The sequence below is a fragment of the Alligator sinensis genome, unplaced genomic scaffold (assembly GCF_000455745.1).
Source record: "Alligator sinensis unplaced genomic scaffold, ASM45574v1 scaffold596_1, whole genome shotgun sequence".
Taxonomy (NCBI): domain Eukaryota; kingdom Metazoa; phylum Chordata; order Crocodylia; family Alligatoridae; genus Alligator; species Alligator sinensis.
Window position 1 is genome coordinate 2,322,342 of NW_005841967.1, and position 19,433 is coordinate 2,341,774.

General features: G+C 41.0%; 1 protein-coding gene across 10 annotated transcripts in view; it reads left to right on the plus strand.

The window, feature by feature from the left end:
* DOCK10 (dedicator of cytokinesis 10) overlaps positions 1 to 19,433 on the plus strand; it is a 194,024-nt gene that overhangs the window by 70,230 nt on the left and 104,361 nt on the right. For all 10 annotated transcript variants that reach the window (XM_025200420.1, XM_014518563.2, XM_025200424.1 and 7 more), the window contains exons 4-7: positions 3,210 to 3,292; positions 9,790 to 9,862; positions 10,149 to 10,277; positions 10,550 to 10,684. In XM_025200420.1, coding sequence (XP_025056205.1) covers positions 3,210 to 3,292; positions 9,790 to 9,862; positions 10,149 to 10,277; positions 10,550 to 10,684 — 420 coding nt within the window. The remainder of the gene's footprint in view (positions 1 to 3,209; positions 3,293 to 9,789; positions 9,863 to 10,148; positions 10,278 to 10,549; positions 10,685 to 19,433) is intronic.

Genomic DNA, 19,433 nt, shown 5'->3' on the forward strand with positions numbered 1-19,433 from the left:
CGGGCACAACCTTCCACACCCAGTGCAAGCACCGGCCTGCCTCCTGTCTATGGGCCAGCCACCCACCTCACTCATCTGCCACGCCTTGATGTAATAGTATTTGGATATTAATCAGGCAGGAGGCTACCCATTTTGAGCCCCGATTTTTAGGGGGGTATCCGTAGCTCCATTGCACCCCTAAACTGTGGCCCAAGCCACGCAATATATGGCATTCCAGGTAGCTAAACTCAGTCATACCCTTTGCTCATTATCTGTGGTCCCCTCTCTGAGATCTTTGACTCCCCCTTAGGCCCTGACCCCATCTCAGGCCAGGCAGGATCCTGAGCATCCTGCTCTCTGGGCATCCCTCATGGTGGGCCCCTGGCCCTTTTGACATCTCTCTGGGTCTAGGCTCCAGCATGGACCAGTCAGGTCCCTCGGGTCAGGTCTAAGCTGCTTGCCTGCTCACGGTTCGGGGGTCCCCCATTCCCAGCTCAGGTGCTTCACAAAGCATGCCTTGCCCCACAGAACCACTCACCCCAGTAGGCTCAGGCACTTCAAGAAGCTTACCTGGCCATCCCTGCATTATATAACCCACCTGAAGGTGGGGGCTGAGGTTAAGGCATCCTGACCTGTCTTACACCAAGGAGGTGCTCACTCCTGGCATTTACATGGGGGCTGCTGCACCAACCGGCAGCCCAGCAGGCCTTCCTGCCCCAGCAGGTGCGGTTTTAGGTCATGCTCAGAACCAATGAGGCCTCCAAGCCATCTCCATAGCCTCACCTTACCTCCGCAGTGTTCCTAGCAGAGCTCAGCAGGGAGGTGTTTCTCCTCTGCTGGCTGATCACAAACTGCCCTCAGCACAGGGACTGACTGGCAAAGCAGCAGCTATGCACAGAAAGACCTGGGGGCTACAGTGGACAATAAGCTGGATATGAGTCAGCAATGTGCCCTTGTTGGCAAGAAAGCTAATAGCATACTGCACTGCATTAGTAGGAGCATTGCCTGCAGATCGAGGGAAGTAATTATTCCACTCTATTCTGCACTGGTGAGGCCACATCTGCAGTACCGTGTCCAGTTTTGGACCCCACACTGTAGAAAGGATGTGGACAAGTTGGAGAGAGTCCACTGGAGAGCAACAGAAATTGCTCGGGGGCTGGGGCAAATGATTTATGAGGAGAGGCTGAGGGAACTGGGTTTATTTAGTCTGCAGAAGAGAAGACTGAGAGTGGATTTGATAGCAGCCTTCAACTACCTGAAGGGTGGTTCCAAAGAGGGTGCAGCTAAACTGCTCTCAGTAGTGACAGATGACAGAGCAAGGACCAATCGTCTCAAGTTGCAGCAAGGGAACTTTAGGTTGGATATTAGGAAAAACTTTCTCACTAGGAGGGTGGTGAGCACTGGAGCACTGGAATGGCAATTTTTGAGGCCCAGCTAGAGACAGCCTTGGCTGGAATAATCTAGTTGGGGATGGTCCTGATTTGAACAGGGGGTTGGACTATATGACCTGAAGTCCCTTCCAATCCTAACTTTCTGTGCTTCTATCCTGTATTGGTATCATCAGTTCATTCTCTATCTGTTGACCTTGAAGACTCCTTTAAAACAAATGAACTACATTCCCAGTAGGGGTGTGTGAACCAGGCCCTATTTGATTCAGATTTGGCTTGAATCAGGGACAGTGATTTGATTCGTTGATTCGAATCACTGTCCCTGATTCAATTTGGCCAAAACTGAATCTGAAGATTTGATGCTGATTTGGAGAATCAGCAGTTCAGACATAGACACAGCTTTAAATGTTTATGTCACAAGTGTGGCTTGTAAACACTGCGATGCTGGGGTGCATGGACCATCCCATGGGAATGTGGGAGGGCCCTCCACATGTTCAGTGACAAATCCGACAGTGGACCAGAAGTACTTCTGTTCCACTTCTGGGTCCACCAGGGAGCGTGCAGGGTCCCCCCCCCCTCCCCTGTGGCTCAGCGATCAGCTGCGGGGGGACCCTGGGTGCCCTCCCCAGACCCAGGAGACACCAGTCACCGAGCGGGCAGGGTGTGGGGGAGGGGAGGGGCCCACGCACTCCCCAGCAGACCTGGAAGTGGACTGGAAGTGCTTCTGATCCACTTCTGGGTCTGCTGCCAAGCGTGCTGGTGAGCCCCCCGCATTTCTGTGGGAGACTCCATGCACCCCAGCGTTGCAGCATTCACGAGCTGCCTGCTACCTAGAGGTATATAGGACAAACATTTAAAGCTGTGCCTGTGTCCAAATCACCAAATCTTTCTGAATCTCTCTGAATCAATTTGGAGGGTTCCAATTCGATTCGGAGAAATTAAAGGATCCTCTGATTCGATTAGGATTAGGAGATTCGGCTACCGAATCAGGCCAAATCTCCACTGGATCGAATCAGGGACTGAAGCTTCGCACAGCCCTAATTCCCAGCACTCCTGTACAAGCCATATGTGGTATGCCTAGTTGTGGGGCCTACCATATGTGGTATGCCTAGTCATTGGGGCCTAATTCATTTCATGCTATTAGCAGGGCCTCCAGGTGATCTGTATCTACACTGACCAGTGGTTATATTAATTCATACTGTAGTGAGGCCTATGGATTTATTAAGGAAAGTTCAGAAGACAGCTGCAAAACTGACAAAAACTTTCAAAAATAAGAACCGAGAAGAGAACGTTGAGCAAATGGGGCAGATTCAATACTGAGATAATATGACTCATATTAGACACAATAACATTATAAATACATTATAAAATATTATAAAGGAAAAAAAGATCGGTCCTTGAGACTCACCAGGAACTAAGATCTTAGGCTGTTGCAGTAGGAATTGAATCAGTGGGATAAGTATCTTGACTGTAGCAGAGTTAGGTAACAAAACAAAGTACAAAGAGAAAATGTCATTGACATCAGTGGAGACAGTCAAAGCTAACCTAAGAACCCAACTATTGAGATGGCATAGAGACAATTTTAATAAAACCTTTCTTGAAGCAGGAGGATGGACTCAGTGCTCCACTGCAGGCGGTTTTCAAGCCCACATGATTTAAAAGGGAAAGCGTGTGTTAGAACTCAAAGGAATATGAAATTAATTTTCCTTTAAGAATTGCACTACCAAGCTTTAAAATAGGAGAATGTTCACTTCCCTTATGAGAGAGGCTACTTGAATTATTTCTCTGTATTGTTGCCTTTCTTGAATTTGACATAATCATTTTCTTCCATTCTTTTTTTAGGCTTGTAAATATTACAGTTCCCAGTGGCATGTTGTGAACTACAAATATGAACAATATTCAGGAGATTTTCGACATTTACCACAGTAAGGACTTTTTATAAGTTCTCCATTTCCTTTTTTTAATTTCACAGTTTCCCTTAGTCATGTCAATATTTGTCATTTCATCTGTCTTGTATGTTCTGTTTGTTTTGCCATATCCATATTGGGGCACATCTATAAAAAACAAAGGAAAAGATTCTGGTGCAGAAAAGTTCAAAGATTTGCAGACTTTACATACATCTGCAAAAACCATGCTCATTCAAACCAAATGGTTACTCTTAAATGAATGTTTACTAATTCAGAATACTGTTGCTAAATAAAAGTTTTGCTTTTTACTATTATTAGTAATATAAATATTATAGTGATTTTGTCTGGATATAATTCTCTTGATGGTTACAGAGATGTATGATTGGTGAGAACTCCATTGACTTTGGATATATACCTTTGTAACAGAGATCAGAATTTGATGCAACATATAGTTTATTCAATAATGGCCCTGCTAAACATTCAAATTACAGCTAGATAGAAACCTATAGAGTTGTTACACATTTTCAAGCACTAACTTTATAGGTGGTTGGCTCTTTTTATAGCTTGATAGTCAATTTTAGCATGTGATAATTACTTTACACTTGTGGCTGGTTTAAATTGATTGTGCAATTAACTAGTTAATTGAGTACTATATGTAATGTAGCAGAGGCCTGTGTGTGTGTGTTTGTCAGGGGGCTTTTTTCAGTGTTTGGTCATTGTGTATATAATGATTTTTTCAGTGAGTTGGAAGTTAAAAAATAAATGCTATAACGTGGTCAGAGTTTCATTACATACTTTCTCATAGAAAGAACTGATATTCTGCAGATACCTTCTCATTTACACTTACAGTAGTCAGGACTACCTCAGCAGAAGACATATGGGGTTAAACCAATAAAAAGAAGTTTTATATGAGAAGAAAATTGAATCTTTTACTACACAGGATGTTTTTCCTGAAGAACAACTGAAGAATTTGGCTCATAGACTTTCATATGTGATTGTTGCCAATACCCCTTTTTCCTGATGCATGCTATATACTCTAAATTGATGGTTGTTACAGTGAAAAGAACAGTAAATGAAGTTGCAAAAAGAACAATCTTACAATCATCTTTAACAGAGAAACATTAAAATGTTCATAGTATTGACTTGTGGAAAAGATTGTAACGATGAGCAAGGAATAGCAAACTGCAAGAATGGATTCTCCAGAAAGTATTTGGATTAAGAATGAGAACTGGTACAAACAGAACCTGTGCTTGTGACTATATTTAGATTGTTTTTTCTTTGGTCTCCTTCAGGCATGGTATAGAGAGGATCATGAATTGTAAGCCTTCCATTGTATCAAGAATTCCTTGCTTGTTCAACAGTCTTGCTAAATTGAGAAAATGTGTTAATCCTAGAAGCAAAGGAGAACAGTAGCAATAATCAGGAATCTTAAACACAGTCTTTTCTAGATTCCCAATACACTTGTACTGCCAGACAGGTTGATTTATAATATGATGGCCTGACTGCTCAGAAGAAATTGAAGGTGCAGCATTTTTCAGTCCAAGTTTTCTAGCATTGTCACTCTTACAACATCTGCAACTGGCAGGCATTGCTTGCATTATTCTGCATGAAAATAAATTGTAGTCAGTATGTACATTTTGTTCACTGGGGGTTATGTTTGAATAGGGACAAAACTTTCTGCACTTATCTGTTTGTCATACTCAAAGTTATGAGTCGTGATGGGCAGACTGTTTTTTTCCTAATAGAGAAGGAATTAAAAAGGGTCTCTGGCCTGGGCCGACTCAATCTTGTTTGTAACTATAACCCATGTCAGACCTCACATAAAAAGAGAACCTGACTCCGCCAAGCAATGACCAGCAGGTGAGCCATGTTTACATGGTTGCACTCAAATGGACCTTTGAAGGGGAGCTGAAAGAGGGTCTCTGAGTCCCTAAGCATTTGGACAGCACTGGGAATGGGCCACTCAAGCATGTGCCTTATTGCTATAGGCCATATTGTCTCATCCTGTTTCCCATGGAATGTGTTATAGTAAAAACTAGACAGTCTTGCTTTTAACAGAGAGTGCAGTGATTCTGAATGTGTTCTGTCCAGAAGCACTTGAAACTCCAAAAAGCTAATTTGCAGCAGGACTCTCCAAAATTGATTAATTGAAGGTTTTGTTGGCTTTTGGACAGGAGGCAAACCCAGTGTACGTTGATCAGAGCAAATTGCATTCAACTTTATGATGACTGGACATCATATTGAATATTGCTTTATCTTTATTTGAAAATCTCTGCTTCTGATACAACAGCACATCATATATAATGAGCTGTAGTCTTTGTAGAATATAAATTAAGAAGGCCTGAACTCACAATGTACCAGTGCATGTCCCACCTCTGGCCACCCCCACAGTTTGGATGCCCCCTTTTAGAGCATTTTGCACGGAGGTCCCATCAGTCTGAACCACACCAGCTTGAAAGTAATCCATTCTCTGCCCATTCTAAAACAGTCTCTTTTGCAGTCATTTGTTTCACCAAGGAAAGTTGTAAAAACATTACACTTCTCTTACCAGAAGTCATTTTGCAGAATGACAAAGGTACTTACTGAGACAGATCTAACCTTCCCCAAATTTGTTGATTCCTTAACAGTCTTCAGAACCTTCTCTTGGAATTCCCCATTTAGGACAAGATGAATCAGAGTTCACTGTCTTGTTACAGAGTCGGTATAACAGTAGCTCTAAAGCACAACATGGAGATGACTGACTTCTTTTCCATCCCTGAGGGCAGGTTGTGTTAGCCAATCATTTCAGACACACATACAGCATATAGATTGATAGCATAGTAAAGCAGTTTTCAGCAGACAGAAAGCTTCTGCTTTCTGAAAATAGATCTTTCTGCTGGGAAGTGGTTGCTGGAGACAGAGTGGCTGGAACAGCTGCCATGGGCTGAATTCATCTGTGGTGTTGCACCACTGAATTCAACACTTTTTCATCAAAAATACATTCAGCCTCCTATATGTTAAACTAACATGAGTAAAATGTTTAGCTATCTCTTTAGTTTTCCTTTGAATGTCTTCCCCCTTTGAGGCTTTCTGCAGACTAAACTCACATCTTGTTTGGTGTACCCACTACTGCTTTTTTGTATGACTTTTGCTAATATTATGCTCTAACATGCTTTTTGCTCAGAGACGAAATGACAGGGCAAAAGGAACTTTATTTGCTTTAAGCCTAAGTTATGATATTTAACTCAATGCAGGCAAACACCCCTGCACTCTAACACCCTTCTGATGAAATAATACTAAGGTACCGGGGGAGACAGAGATGGGGGGGAAGAGTATAGAGAATGGATGCAGGATAAGAGAGAGTACCTCCTCAACACAGGAGGTTGTTTTGGCCTATTCTGGAGAATTGATAGGGTAGCTAAAGCGACTTCAAATTAAGAGAGGACAAAAAGATTTAGACTGGAGAGTGATTGAGAGAATGAGTGGTCCAGTGAGGGTGCTCCCAAAGGAGTTCAAGACTTTTTCAACTGATGCTAGAAGAAGCTATCTTGGATCCTTTAAAAGTACACAATAGATGTTCTGTTTTGCTGGCCAATGCAAAAGGGAGTAGTTTAAGGTTGGTCTGTGTAGTCAGGAGCATTCATAATTTCCCCAGGTGTGCTGGAGAAGCCTGCTTACTGCAGCAGTTACTACATCTGTTCTAATGGTGTTGATTTTGCTCAGCCTATCCCACAACTAAAGGCTGCTCAGGAACATATGCTACCTAAGTAAGGTCCGCACTGCCATCTGAAGCAATGGTGGAATTCACCCTCTTTTGCTCTTTTTTTTAAGCATCTTCCCATTAGAAATTCACTAATAGGACAAGATTTGTTTCTTTCTTTGGATAGGTTTGTGTCCTTTATTGATGTAAAGAAATAATCTTGTTTTCTCGGCACATAAAACTATAGGTGCTGAACAGAATCTTAATGTCATGGGTTTAACAGTACAGTAGTTCTGACATTTTTCAGTTCATCCTTACAAAAATAACATCAAATAATTTTATCTAGTTTAATAAATAACATGTTCTGTTTGCACAATGATTCCAAATTGAAATACTTAACTAGACCCCATATATCAGAATCTTGATAGCCATTTGCATCTAAGAAAGTCCTGAATTCAAATGAGTATAGATATTTCTATTAAAAAAAAAAAAAAGGGTAAGTTGTCAGCACTAAACAGCAGATTATACTAGGAAGTCATATAAGCTGCAGAGGAGGTTGAGTTGTTTAATACTCTGTGCCACACTGCAGGAAAACTCTGTGCCCTGGGCAGCCATCATGCATGGCACAGTGACAGCAGATATTTTTGTGCCCTCCCAGAAAGGTGACACCCAAGGCTGGTTGCCTAGTTGCCCCTCCTCAGTTATGCTACTGTACTATGCACAGTGTTGAGGGTATTTCTTAAACCAATCTACCAGAAACTTGGGAGAAAAAGGGCTTCTGCCTTTTTTCAGCTTTATATTATGAAAAGGCTTGAAAGATGTTTGCTTATTTTTAAAGATTCTTTTGGAGATTATTCTTTATTTTAGAAATATTAGAAATATTGTATCTGTTCTTCCCTGCCCGCACCAAAGAACCTCTAGAAGGTCTCAGGGATATTTATTTTGGATCCTATCAAAGCCACTGAGTCTCTAACAAAGGCTTCCATTATTCAAAATGCAAATACATCAATGAAGTTAAATAGATGCCAAAACCAAAACAAACTAGAAACAATGAGTTTTAAATGAGAGGACTCTTATTCTCTCAACTATGCAGCTTTAACTTTTTCAAATCCTGTGATGCTGGAACTTCAGTTATCATAGGATATTCCAGGGTCAACAGGAACTGATTTGCCAGTGTAAAAAACCCAGGTTGTTTTGTGTCCTACCCCCAATTCATTTTGCTTATGCATAACTTAGAAACAAAAATAGACATAAGTACCAACTTTTTTTTCCTTTCACGGCCCATTTAAAGTTTATATCATGGCTCATGTTTCATAGTTGGTAGTTGGTAGGGTTAGAAGGGATCTGAGCAGATCATCAAGTCTGACCCCATTCTGATATATGGGTGTTACTCTTTGGCAAAATATAAGATAGTGATATTTTGCGTCACAGAGGTCAGGGGTGTCAAGTATGTGGTATGCCTGCAGAGACACTTCATTTGGCCTGTTGGACCTCCAGTAGGCTACTGGAACTGGAAGGGTGGGGTATGCTGCAGAATTCAGGACACTTCATTTGGCCTATTGAACCTCCAGTAGGCTACTGGAACTGGGAGAGTGGGGTATGCTGCAGAATTCAGGGCCCCTAGGCCCTGGTGGACATGGCCATCAGTGGCAGAAAGGTGAACAAGGGCTATGATGAAACAATCCTGCTTAGCCTGAAACTGCCAGTCCCACCACTGTCACTGCCACCCTGGGCTCCAGGTCAAATCTGTCCCATGAGGGAGCCCCTTGGATTTGGCCTGAGGCATGGGGTAAGTTTGATAACCCAACATAATGTTAGCCAGTCTTAGGGAAGAAATTCTTTAATGGATATGTTATTCTTGAACTTTCACTTGAGTATAGTTCTTATTTAATGTTGCTTTGTTGTTTAAGTCTGTTTCAGTTTGTTTCAGCTGCTTCCGTCGGTTTGACATATTATATTCTTCTGAACAGCACCTAATAGTGAGACCTCTGTAAATAAAATTTGTCTTCATTATAATAAGGCAGTCTCCATTTTGGCCACTTTCACAGCTTGCCAATTAAGACTTGGAGAAGTTTCCAAAGTGATGACCTTAGAGAATTCTAAGACAATGTAGGTATCCACCTAGTGGCAGTAAAAATTTAAATTATTTTGGTCTCCATTAAAAACATTCCAAAAGTTTTGTAATGCAGCTGTCTACCTGTCTGTTATTTAGGATATGAGTCTGATAAGGTGCTGCACACTGGTCCTCCATGCAACTTTAGGATTGCTCTTGGACTTAGTTAAGCCAGAGTTTAAGTGTCTGGTTGGATCAAAGTGAAAAATTTTTGAGACCTGAATCTATAGACTGTCTAAGCACTTCTGTGTTCAGTATCACTATATTCCTAAGCTTGTGGCCATTGCAAGGTTTTGTAGGGAAGATATTGAAATAATGCCCAGTTGGAACTGTGTTGGAATTCCTTCGGTCAAAAGAAGGATATTTTTTTCCAGAAAAAAAAACCTGAGTGAAACAGCTCTAATCCTTATTTCACTGATCTTAACTGGGATGTTTCTTTTGGAGGGCAGGGGGAATGACACAAACCCCCTCATAATTCGAGGGGGTAGGGGGTATTCTGACAGTTCTTACTGATGTTAAAACATTCACGAGAGGGATTTTAACCAGGGATAAAAACTTCACCATTTTTTTTTTAAAGAAGTATTGTTACAGAAGATCAAACAACTTCAGCAGTAATGTATTTAAAAGTGTCTTGCAAGGTCAGGAGCTTAGCATCCTCAACATAGCTATCACATTTCAAAGTATACTCTATTGTAAACATTAATAAGTTTTTCCCTTCCCTAGAAATGAATGTAGACCAGAGAAATTGCCCTCACATTCCTTTGAAATTGATCATGAAGATATTGATAAGGATGAAGTAAGTATATTGAATTGTTTTTTCAGTTGAGTTATTTATAGCTTTAAAATCAAATAAATAATGATAATGGTACCTTGCTATCTGCTCTAAAATTTCTTACTTTAAATAACTCAGAATTTAATGAACAGCTTTGTCTCTTATGTGATCATGTGCACAGCAGGAGAATTAATAAGTCCATTTTTAAAAGGTCTGTGAAATGTATATATTTTAAGGAAAGCAGATATTCATATGCAGTTTGTTTAGTTTGAAGAGTGCAAAAGCAGTATTAACAATGGCTTCCCTATAGGATACAACATCCCACTCCTCTTCAAAGGGTGGTGGTGGAGGTGGAGGATTCGGGACAGGTGTTTTCAAATCTGGCTGGCTTTATAAAGGAAATTTTAACAGCACCATAAACAACAGCATTACTGTTCGGGTAAGGGGACATCATTATTCTTTGTTTGTTCTGCTTGGCTCTATAACCCACATAGGGCTGCTGCTGTTTTCCATTGTCGTTTAGCCATTTATATCTCAAATTAGGTTTGATGCAACTGTATGAAGCAATTGCAAAGTAGATATGACTATTGTCTGCAAATCCACATAGTTAAAATGCAGTTAACAGTGGTGTATTATTAATCCCTATCTGTGAATGAAAGGTCTATTAAAACAATTTGCAATACAGCGATCATCTTTTTGTTTTTACTGTAGTCATTCAAAAAGCGCTACTTTCAGCTGACACAGTTATCGGATAACTCATACATCATGAATTTTTATAAAGATGAGAAAATATCAAAGGAACCGAAGGGCTGCATTTTTTTGGATTCCTGTACAGGGGTTGTGCAGGTGAGTCACATTTTGTTTCATTCTAGTGGCTCCATGTAATTAACTATAGATTTTGTAGGAGGGTTTTGAATGTTAAAATACAACAAAACATAAATGAGAATTCTTCTGGACAAGTGTGAGGAGGAGCATATATGTTTTGTTATAGACGGGTCTGCTATCGGTTTCATTATTAGATAACTTCACTGATTCAATGGACAGATGAAGGCAGAAGCAGAACTATTTTGTTAGAAATGCAAGTATTACAAGCAAGCATTTATATATATTTATATAAACTAACTAAATGGCACTAATTATTTAGAAGGATTCATCCATAGGGAATCCCACTGACTTCAGGAAACTCTGGGCATGAATCTCAGATTGTGTGAATTGTGTTGCAGGATTGTTGCAAGCTTCTTACTCAAAAAGACTGCAGGCTTCAGTCTCTCGGCTTCAGTCTCTCAGATGACAGAGAATCTTAAAGAAGGCAAACAGGGTAAAGCCTACCTTAGTTTTATTAGTAGTTTCATCAAAGAAATTGAAGTGTAAAGTGTATCTGGGTTTCCAAAAGTTACTCAACTGGCAAAAGATTGGGAACATTTCAAAGGGAAGTAGCTCAGCCTGTGGAGCAGAGAATACTGCTAAAGTAAAGTGCTGGACTGCTTTGTTCTGGACTTGCTCTGAAACAAAGCGTTCTAGTTCAGTCATCATAGAATCCTAGAAAGTTAGGGTTGGAAGGGACTTCAGGAGGTCATCTAGTCCAACCCCCTGCTCAAAGCAGGACCATCCCCAACTAGTAGGGGTGTGCAAAACAGGCCTTATTCGATTTGGATTCGGCCTGAATCAGGGATAGTGATTTGATTAGTGGATTTGTATCACTGTCCCCGATTCGATTTGGCCAAATCTGCATCTGAAGATTCGATGCTGATTCGGAGAATCACCAATTCGGCCATAGACACAGCTTAAAATTTTTTTCTACATACCCTGAGGTACCAGGCATAACTCGTGAATGCTGCAATGCTGGGGTGGATGGAGTGTCCCACAGGCTTGCATGTGGGGGCCCCCGCTTGCTTAATGCCAAACCTGAAAACGGACTGGAAATACTTCCAGTCCTCTGCTGAAAAGCATGCAGGGGGGGCCCCCCCTGCACCCCTCTGGCTTGGTGATCAGCTACGGGGGGGGGGGGGGCCTGGGTGCCCCCAAGACCAAGGAGGCACCAGTTGCTGAGCCAGGGAGCATGGGGGGGCTCCCCAGCATGCTCCCTGACAGACCTGGAAGAAGTGGACTAGAAGTGCTTCTGCTGAGTGCACTGGGGGGCTCCCCAGCATGCTCCCCATGCTTCTGTAGGACACTCCATGTGCCCAGCATCACAGCATTCATGAGTCACCTGCTACCTAGAGGTATGTAGAAAAAACATTTAAAGCGGTGTCTATGTCCAAATCGCCAAATCTTTCTGAATCTCTCTGAATCATTTTGGAGGGTTCCGATTAGATTAGGGGAGATAAAGGTCTCCTGATTCAATTCAGATTCAGAGATTCAGCCACTGAATCAGGCCAGATCTCTGCCGAATCAAATCAGCGATCAAAGCTTCACACAGTCCTACCAACTGGATCATCCCAGCCAAGGCTTTGTTTAGTTGGGTTTGGAAAACCTCCAAGGATGGAGCTTCCACCACCTCTCTGGGTAACCTGTTCCAGTGTTTTACTAAACAGGCAGGGCTCTTCTTGGCTGGAAAAATGTGTTGTTCTTTGACATGAGAAAAATAAACAGAGTGAATGTCACGGGATAGGGTCCCCAGGGATGGCTGTGATACCCATAGGGCTCCTTGACCATGCCAATCCTGCCCAGTGGGTACCCCCTTTCTCTCCTGCCATGGCTTGCTTGTAATTCTCATAAATCAGGAGGCTGCTGCCCTCGAGTTTGTATTCTGGACACGGTCTTACTGGACCCCACTGAACCCTGTGGGCTCTTAGACCCCTTTGGGGTCCCGCTTCAAAATGAATGCCTCACAGGATACCCTCAGCCTTATGGGCTAGATGTGTAGCCCCAAGTCACACCCCAAGCTTCACAGATGGTATTTACGTTGTCTCTCCTGGTCCTTGCTATAGCTCGGCCCCCTGTCCTCACTGGGCTCTCCACAGCCCTGTCTCTGCACCCTACACTGGTGCTGGGCTCTCCACAGCCCTCTCTCTGTGCTGGGGTCTGCTCACCCCCTTATTGCTGCCCTTCTCTGGCACTGCAGTCTGCTCACCTCCTTATCACTGTGCCCTTCTCTGGCACACCATAGTGGGCCCCCAGTGAGGCCTCCTCCTTCCCCAATAGGCTTAGCCCAATCCACTGGTCAAACAGCAACTAAAATCTGAGCCCCTAGGCTATAACATAATATAAGCAGTTCAGGGTGTGCACTGTCCTTTTAATACATCAAATTTCTCCCAGCACTAAGTGCCTTATAGGCCAGGGTCTCTGGTGAGCTCCTGGAGCCCCTTAATCCTACCTGGAGTAGACCAGGCAGCCAAGCCTCTCTGGTGAGCTCCTTCCCCTTGGCTAATAACAGAGAACTCCCTTTTCTAGTCCCAGCCTTGGGGTTTATATTGCCCAGGGCCCTGCCTCTTCCAGTCAGCTGACCAGGTTCAAGTGCAGGCTAATTTACTCGTTAGCCTATTGCCATAGTAACGTGCACCTGTGGGCTTCTGTCTGGCTCTCAGGGCCCTCTCCCTAGGCAGTTTCTGCTCTTATAGGAGCAGGCACCTTAGTGAAGAATTTACCGTGAAGATGTCTGCTCAAACCTGCTGTAGGATGTGGTGGCACAAGGAGAAATGTTGACCTCTGCAGCAGATGATTGTTTTTCCTGCCTGGTGCTGATGGTTCTTCTGTTCCTGCCTGGCAGCCGATAGTGCAGGAGCAGGCCTCAGGATTCTTGGTGTTTTTACGTAGCTCTAAACCACTCTGCAGTCCTCATGAAAGGGCAGCAGCAGAAGCTCTAATGCACCGGTCATGATTTGGCATGGGGATTTGGCAAAACCTAGTTCTTGTGAAGTGTGCTTTTAAAGTTTTATATGTTTGAAGTGGATTTCAGTATAAATAATGGAAGCCTGGCAAGACCCAGCCAAGCCCTGAAAGAACCTGGTTATTCAGTTATAAATAAACCAAAAATAAGCTAGAAGTCTTTAACTATATTGCTGTTTCCAGGCTCCTGGCTAAGGGCCACTGTTGTTACCTGTCTCAGAAAGCATTCAAAAGATTTCAATTTTTAGTTGCAATCAGCTGGGCCTCATGGAAAGCTGATCATCTACACCATCTGTATAGATCTGATGAGGCAGTGAGATTAGTCTAAATATTATCTTCCTGTTATACCACAATACTCCCCAAATAGTTTAACAATTAGTCTGCCTAACTTCAGATTAACACAGCTAACTACTTCTCTCAGTTTAAAATAAAGTTGAACAAGCAGAGAGATAATAGAATAGTGCCCCACATAAAATTATAATATTCATGGTAAATAAGTAATTATCACACTTCTATCTAGATGCCTTCCAGAATAAAAAGAATGTCATCACTCAAAAGAGACCCAGTCCATCCATGCTATGTTACCAGTCAGATATAAAATACAGAACTGTTAACTTTACCAGTTACCATACAACATACGCATGTAGTAATGCTCAAACAAATCTGTTTCTGCAAACCTTTTCTCACAGTCATGTAACCCATGCTTGTATTATGTGCAGTGCATGCAAAATAACTTATGTGATCTTGACAATTTAAGCTAATTGATTACATATGTGGAAAGGAATGAAACATTCAATAATGGAAAAAATAATTGCTGAAGGTAAATGGATTGCTATTAATAATATAGCTATTTTGGCATACTTAAAAACTCAACCAGGCACTTCTTGTAATTTACTGTAATAATGTAAGGCCTTTCCCCTGTTGTTATTTCTAAAAGGATTAAAATAAAGAGTATTTTAACTAAATAAAAGTGGTCCAATGTGCTTTCCACAGGATGATTTTTATCTCAGTGATCAAAATATAACAGGAGTCTAATTAATGTTTTCTTTTGGAGATGAGTGCAGTAAAACAGTGTATTCATGGCTGGTTAGTTATTCTCAGTTACTGTTGTTAGGTGATACTTGATGACTTTCATCCTCGTTTGTCTTGGTGCTGCCCCATTGGAAGCATGGACGTGAAAAGTGTCCCCATATTCACAAAACTTGAGAAGGGATTGTTTGTTCATGCTTGCTATTAGTAAGTATTCTTCTGAAAGACAAGCTTTAGTTGGAACTTCATAGATTCATAGATTCATAGATGTGGGGTCGGAAGGGACCTTGTAGATCTTCTAGTCCGACCCCCTGCCCTGGGCAGGAAAGACCTGGGCTCAAATGACCCCAGCTAGGTAAACATCAAGCCTCCTCTTAAAGACCCCCAAGGTAGGAGCCAGCACCACTTCCCTTGGAAGTTGGTTACAGATCCTAGCTGCCCTGGCTGTGAAGTAGTACCTTCTAATGTCTAGTCTGAACCTACTGTCTACAACTTATGGCTGTTATTCCTTGTTACTCCGGGAGGCACTCGGGGGAACAAGGTCTCTCCCAATCCCCGCTGGTCCCCCCTAGTAAGTTTATAGACGGCCACCAGGTCCCCCTTCAGCCTTCTCTTGTGAAGGCTGAACAGGTTCAGGTCAGGGTCAGGTCTCCTCGTAGGGCCTGCCCTGCTGTCCCTGGATCATGTGAGTGGCCCTCCTTTTGACCTTCTCAATGCTGTCCACATCCCTCCTGAAGTGCAGCGCCCAGAACTGGACGCAGTACTCCAGCTGCAACCTGACCAGTGTCGCATAGAGGGTTCTTCAAAACAAGCCCCTGAAATCTGCACTTCCAATGTGGTTTTGGATATGGTTCAATTATAAACACAGAAGCTGCATGTTTTCCATATCTAGCCCAAAATAGCAGAAGTCTTGAGATCAGTAATTTTTACAAGATGACTAGCATCTTTTGACTAACATAAGAATGGCTAAAGATACTGCTACTTTTGAACCTGATTTCCTTAATCTCCAACCTTTGGCCACTGGCTCTGGGTTTCTGCATTTATTTCTTACTACCTGCTTCCAGTGGTCCAGAGCTTTTGGTATTTTAGTAAATATTTAACTTCACCCTTGGTAGCATTGGAAGCTAGCTTCTTTGGCTGCTGAGTCTGACCAAGGAGGTATATCAGATGACAGAGATGGCCAGTTGAAGAAATGGCTCTCCCTGTGCTGTGGCTCAGACATTCGGCAGGAAATGAGTGCACCAATGAAAGCAAGGTGTTCTACTGCTAGTGACAGTACATCATCACCAACAAAACCACCACTTCTAAAGTGTGATGAAACTCAGAGACAGGGAGAGAAGAAAAAGACAAAGCTTTGTGTAAAGTTGACAAAAGTCAGGAGAACTGGGCTCTGGATAGCCAAAAAGTATGCAGTTGTAATTTTAAAGAAACCCAAGAAGGTTTAGGAAACTAAAGCCCTGAATGTCCTTTTATTTTCAGCAGTATCATACAATTTGTAATGCAGTTGACTGCAGTTAAGTCACTAACAGTTTACTCTGGGCATGTAAGCAGAGAATGAGATTCTATGCTGGTATGATCCACATACTAAAGGGCAGAATACAGTGGAAGATGTGTCATCCCTGGACTAAATACTTGTGATTTTAGAAGAATGATTCTACAGGCAGGATCAGGACTAAGCCTCTTCAGCTTGTTATTTCTATTATTTCTGAGATTTCTTCCTGTAGAATATAACACTACACTTTAAATTAAGTGTCAATGATAATTACATTTTAAAGCTAAGCTACAGTTTCATATGGAAGGGGTAATAAAGAAGCAAATGGAGAAGGAGGTATTTTTTCTCAACTGGTTGCAGAGAAAAAGTACTTGGCTGAAGATTTGAAACAAAGACTTGGCAGTAGATCTCATCTGCCTGCCAAAACTCAAAAATGCATATGGAAAGGGGGATATTGAAGTTTTCCTTCCTAATTTGTCTAAGATTCAGCCTGTGAGTTCTAGTTCTCTTTTAGATAAAGTCTGGTAGCATTATATTATCTAATTTAAACTTCTTGGCAGAGTCCATAAAGGGAAGTGCATACTGCAGACAACAAAATCATTCATTTCGATGTCTTTTGTTCTCCTTTCATGAGAGAAATTTCATGGTGGTTTCTTCCTTCTAGATCATATTTCAAACTCATTACCAGGGCATTTAATGTACAAAGAATATTCCTCTGGGAGAGCCACATGAAAAGTGATTTTCTCAGCCCAGTAGAACTTTCAGAAGCTTGGAAGGTAGCTTGCAGAAAGAAATCTGGGGAGAAAATCTTCTGGGGGTTATTGAACTGTTTAAGTTGCATAATTTCAAAATGTTTAATCTTTATTTTAACAATCAATATAGAAAAAACTAAAATTAAGGCTGATATTTTTAAAACTTGATCCATTTTTTCTTTTGAAATGGACAATTTCAAAGGAAGTTCCAGTTTTGAAACATCAGAATTTTTCTATGAAAACAAATTATAGTTAGATATAATTATAAATCTGTTTCTCAACAAGGGAATTCAGGCCATCAGGCAACTTTCATTTTCAATAGTGCTATGTTACTTGACCATACCTTCTTCCCTCTTGACCTCGTACAAAGAAGAACACTGGGCTGTGTATTCAATACCTGGTTTTCTTGACAGCTTCTCCTAAAATACTGTTGAGTGAGGGCTTATAGTTCTATGCATCAGGGCATAGCACTAATATATAGATTATATAATGACACAATCCTTGGTTTAATTAAGACTGTTAATTGAGGACAGATAGAAAATAAGCCTGTAATGATCAGTTAGTTCAATAAAGAATAGCTGAAATCTGATAGGTTCTTCAGTATCCCTGAAAGGTCAGCTGTGACTTAATTTTAGTTAATGACAGATTTCTGGAATGTTGGCAATAAATTATTGAGATGTGACAGTTATAATCAGAGCTTGTAAATGTCTTAAGACCAGGAGTTAACAGATATCCCCAGCACAAGACTTCTTTCAAGTTTAAGAGAGTGCACTAACAGACTGAAAACTGATGTCATAAGAATATCATACAAAGCCTTACTAATTTGGTCAATGTAAGGAGAGAATCATGTTGTATTATAAAATCTTGTAATTTAATTCAGTTTCACCATGCTGTTTCAGTAGCTGAAGAGCCATTGAGGCTCATAATTGGGATTGGTGAATTAATGATCTGCCGGTAAATTATGATGCTACAGACCAATATCAAGTCTGGCTGCTAGTATGTCGAGGATGGATTTTTCTTCTTTATTTAAGAAAGATATGTATGTGGTAGTTTATCTCATATTTTATCTTCTACAAAACACCCTCAACCTTTCCATTCACTTTTGTCCTCCTAAAATCATTTTAGCAATACAGTAGGTTAAAATATGCCATCAAAGTTTTCCACTCTCCCCTTTTCTTGAGGGGGAATTTGCAGTGTTCCCAATGATCATTCTTTCCAATCTTCTGAAATGATTTCCTGGTTAATTTCTTTTCCAACCTGAGTCTCATATTGTCCAAATCATGTAGCGTTCTACAGAGAAAATGGGCAGAAAATATATGTGTGATTTTTTTTTCAAGGAATCAGATTGTCTAGGCATATCTTTCCATAGTCCCCTCTTAGTTCAAAGACTGTCCAGTTCTTATTGTTACATATGTAGCATTTAACTGTAAGACATAATGAAGAAGAATAGGATAATTTTATTATTTGAGTTGATAAATAGTTCAGGTCTTAGTTGTACAATTGTCACAAAGTCCTCAGTGGGACAACTGGAAAACCCCACTGCTGTGGAGAACAACAGGAGAGAGAGTAACTCCTTATGTACATTCCTTGTTGGAATGTCAAACATAACCATGAAAAATAATTTTTGCCCATATAAATAGAAGTTCTACATTGGGGACTTATTTGTGATATTTTAATCTTTAAAAATGTAGATTTCCTTGCACTTTAGACATGAATTTAGAAGGAGAGAAATGTAAATTAGACAGAATAGAATAACCGTGTACTTTTTCCATAAAAGCCTGTCTGAAGACAAGTCCTTCAGTTTTAAACAGTACAATAAAGAAACCGCTCATAAGGAATAGAGTGGAGATGGCTGGCAGAGCTCAGTCTCCTTCAGTCACAGCCTAAGAGAATAATCATTCACATTTAATTTAGTTTAATTTTTTTTGCAATACTTTTGCCTGGATAAAATCTGTATGACTTTCCTAGATATTACCTCCGGTTTTTTTCTGTGATAATTATTGTGTTAAATGTTGATGAGGTGCAACTTCAACACATCTTTGAATAGAACTTAGTATTTCTGTAAACATTGTCCTGAAACATATATTCCCAAATGGTCTGCACAGAGGTGGATAATATATAATAGATAAATTCTGTAGACAAAACTATACACCTTAGGAGGCAGGTGGGTTATTACCTTCCTTTACATTCAACAACTTAGTTTTGCTGAATGAGGACTGAAAACTGATTAAGTGAATAGAACTTTTAAAAGCAAAGGGAAAGGAACAGATTCAATATGAAAGAGGAAGAACTGAGGAAACCTAACTTCCTTTTTTCCAATAGACTGAATGACAGCAATGGAGCATTGATCCAGGGAAGAAAGTATTAATTATGTTCTTCAGCATAATTTCCCTCCAACAAAATAAAAAGGTTATTTTTAAATCTTGGAGTTGTTTTTTAATGTTGTTTGCCATGGGGTTCAGGGTATAATGAGACTATTGGCACAGTAAAAATG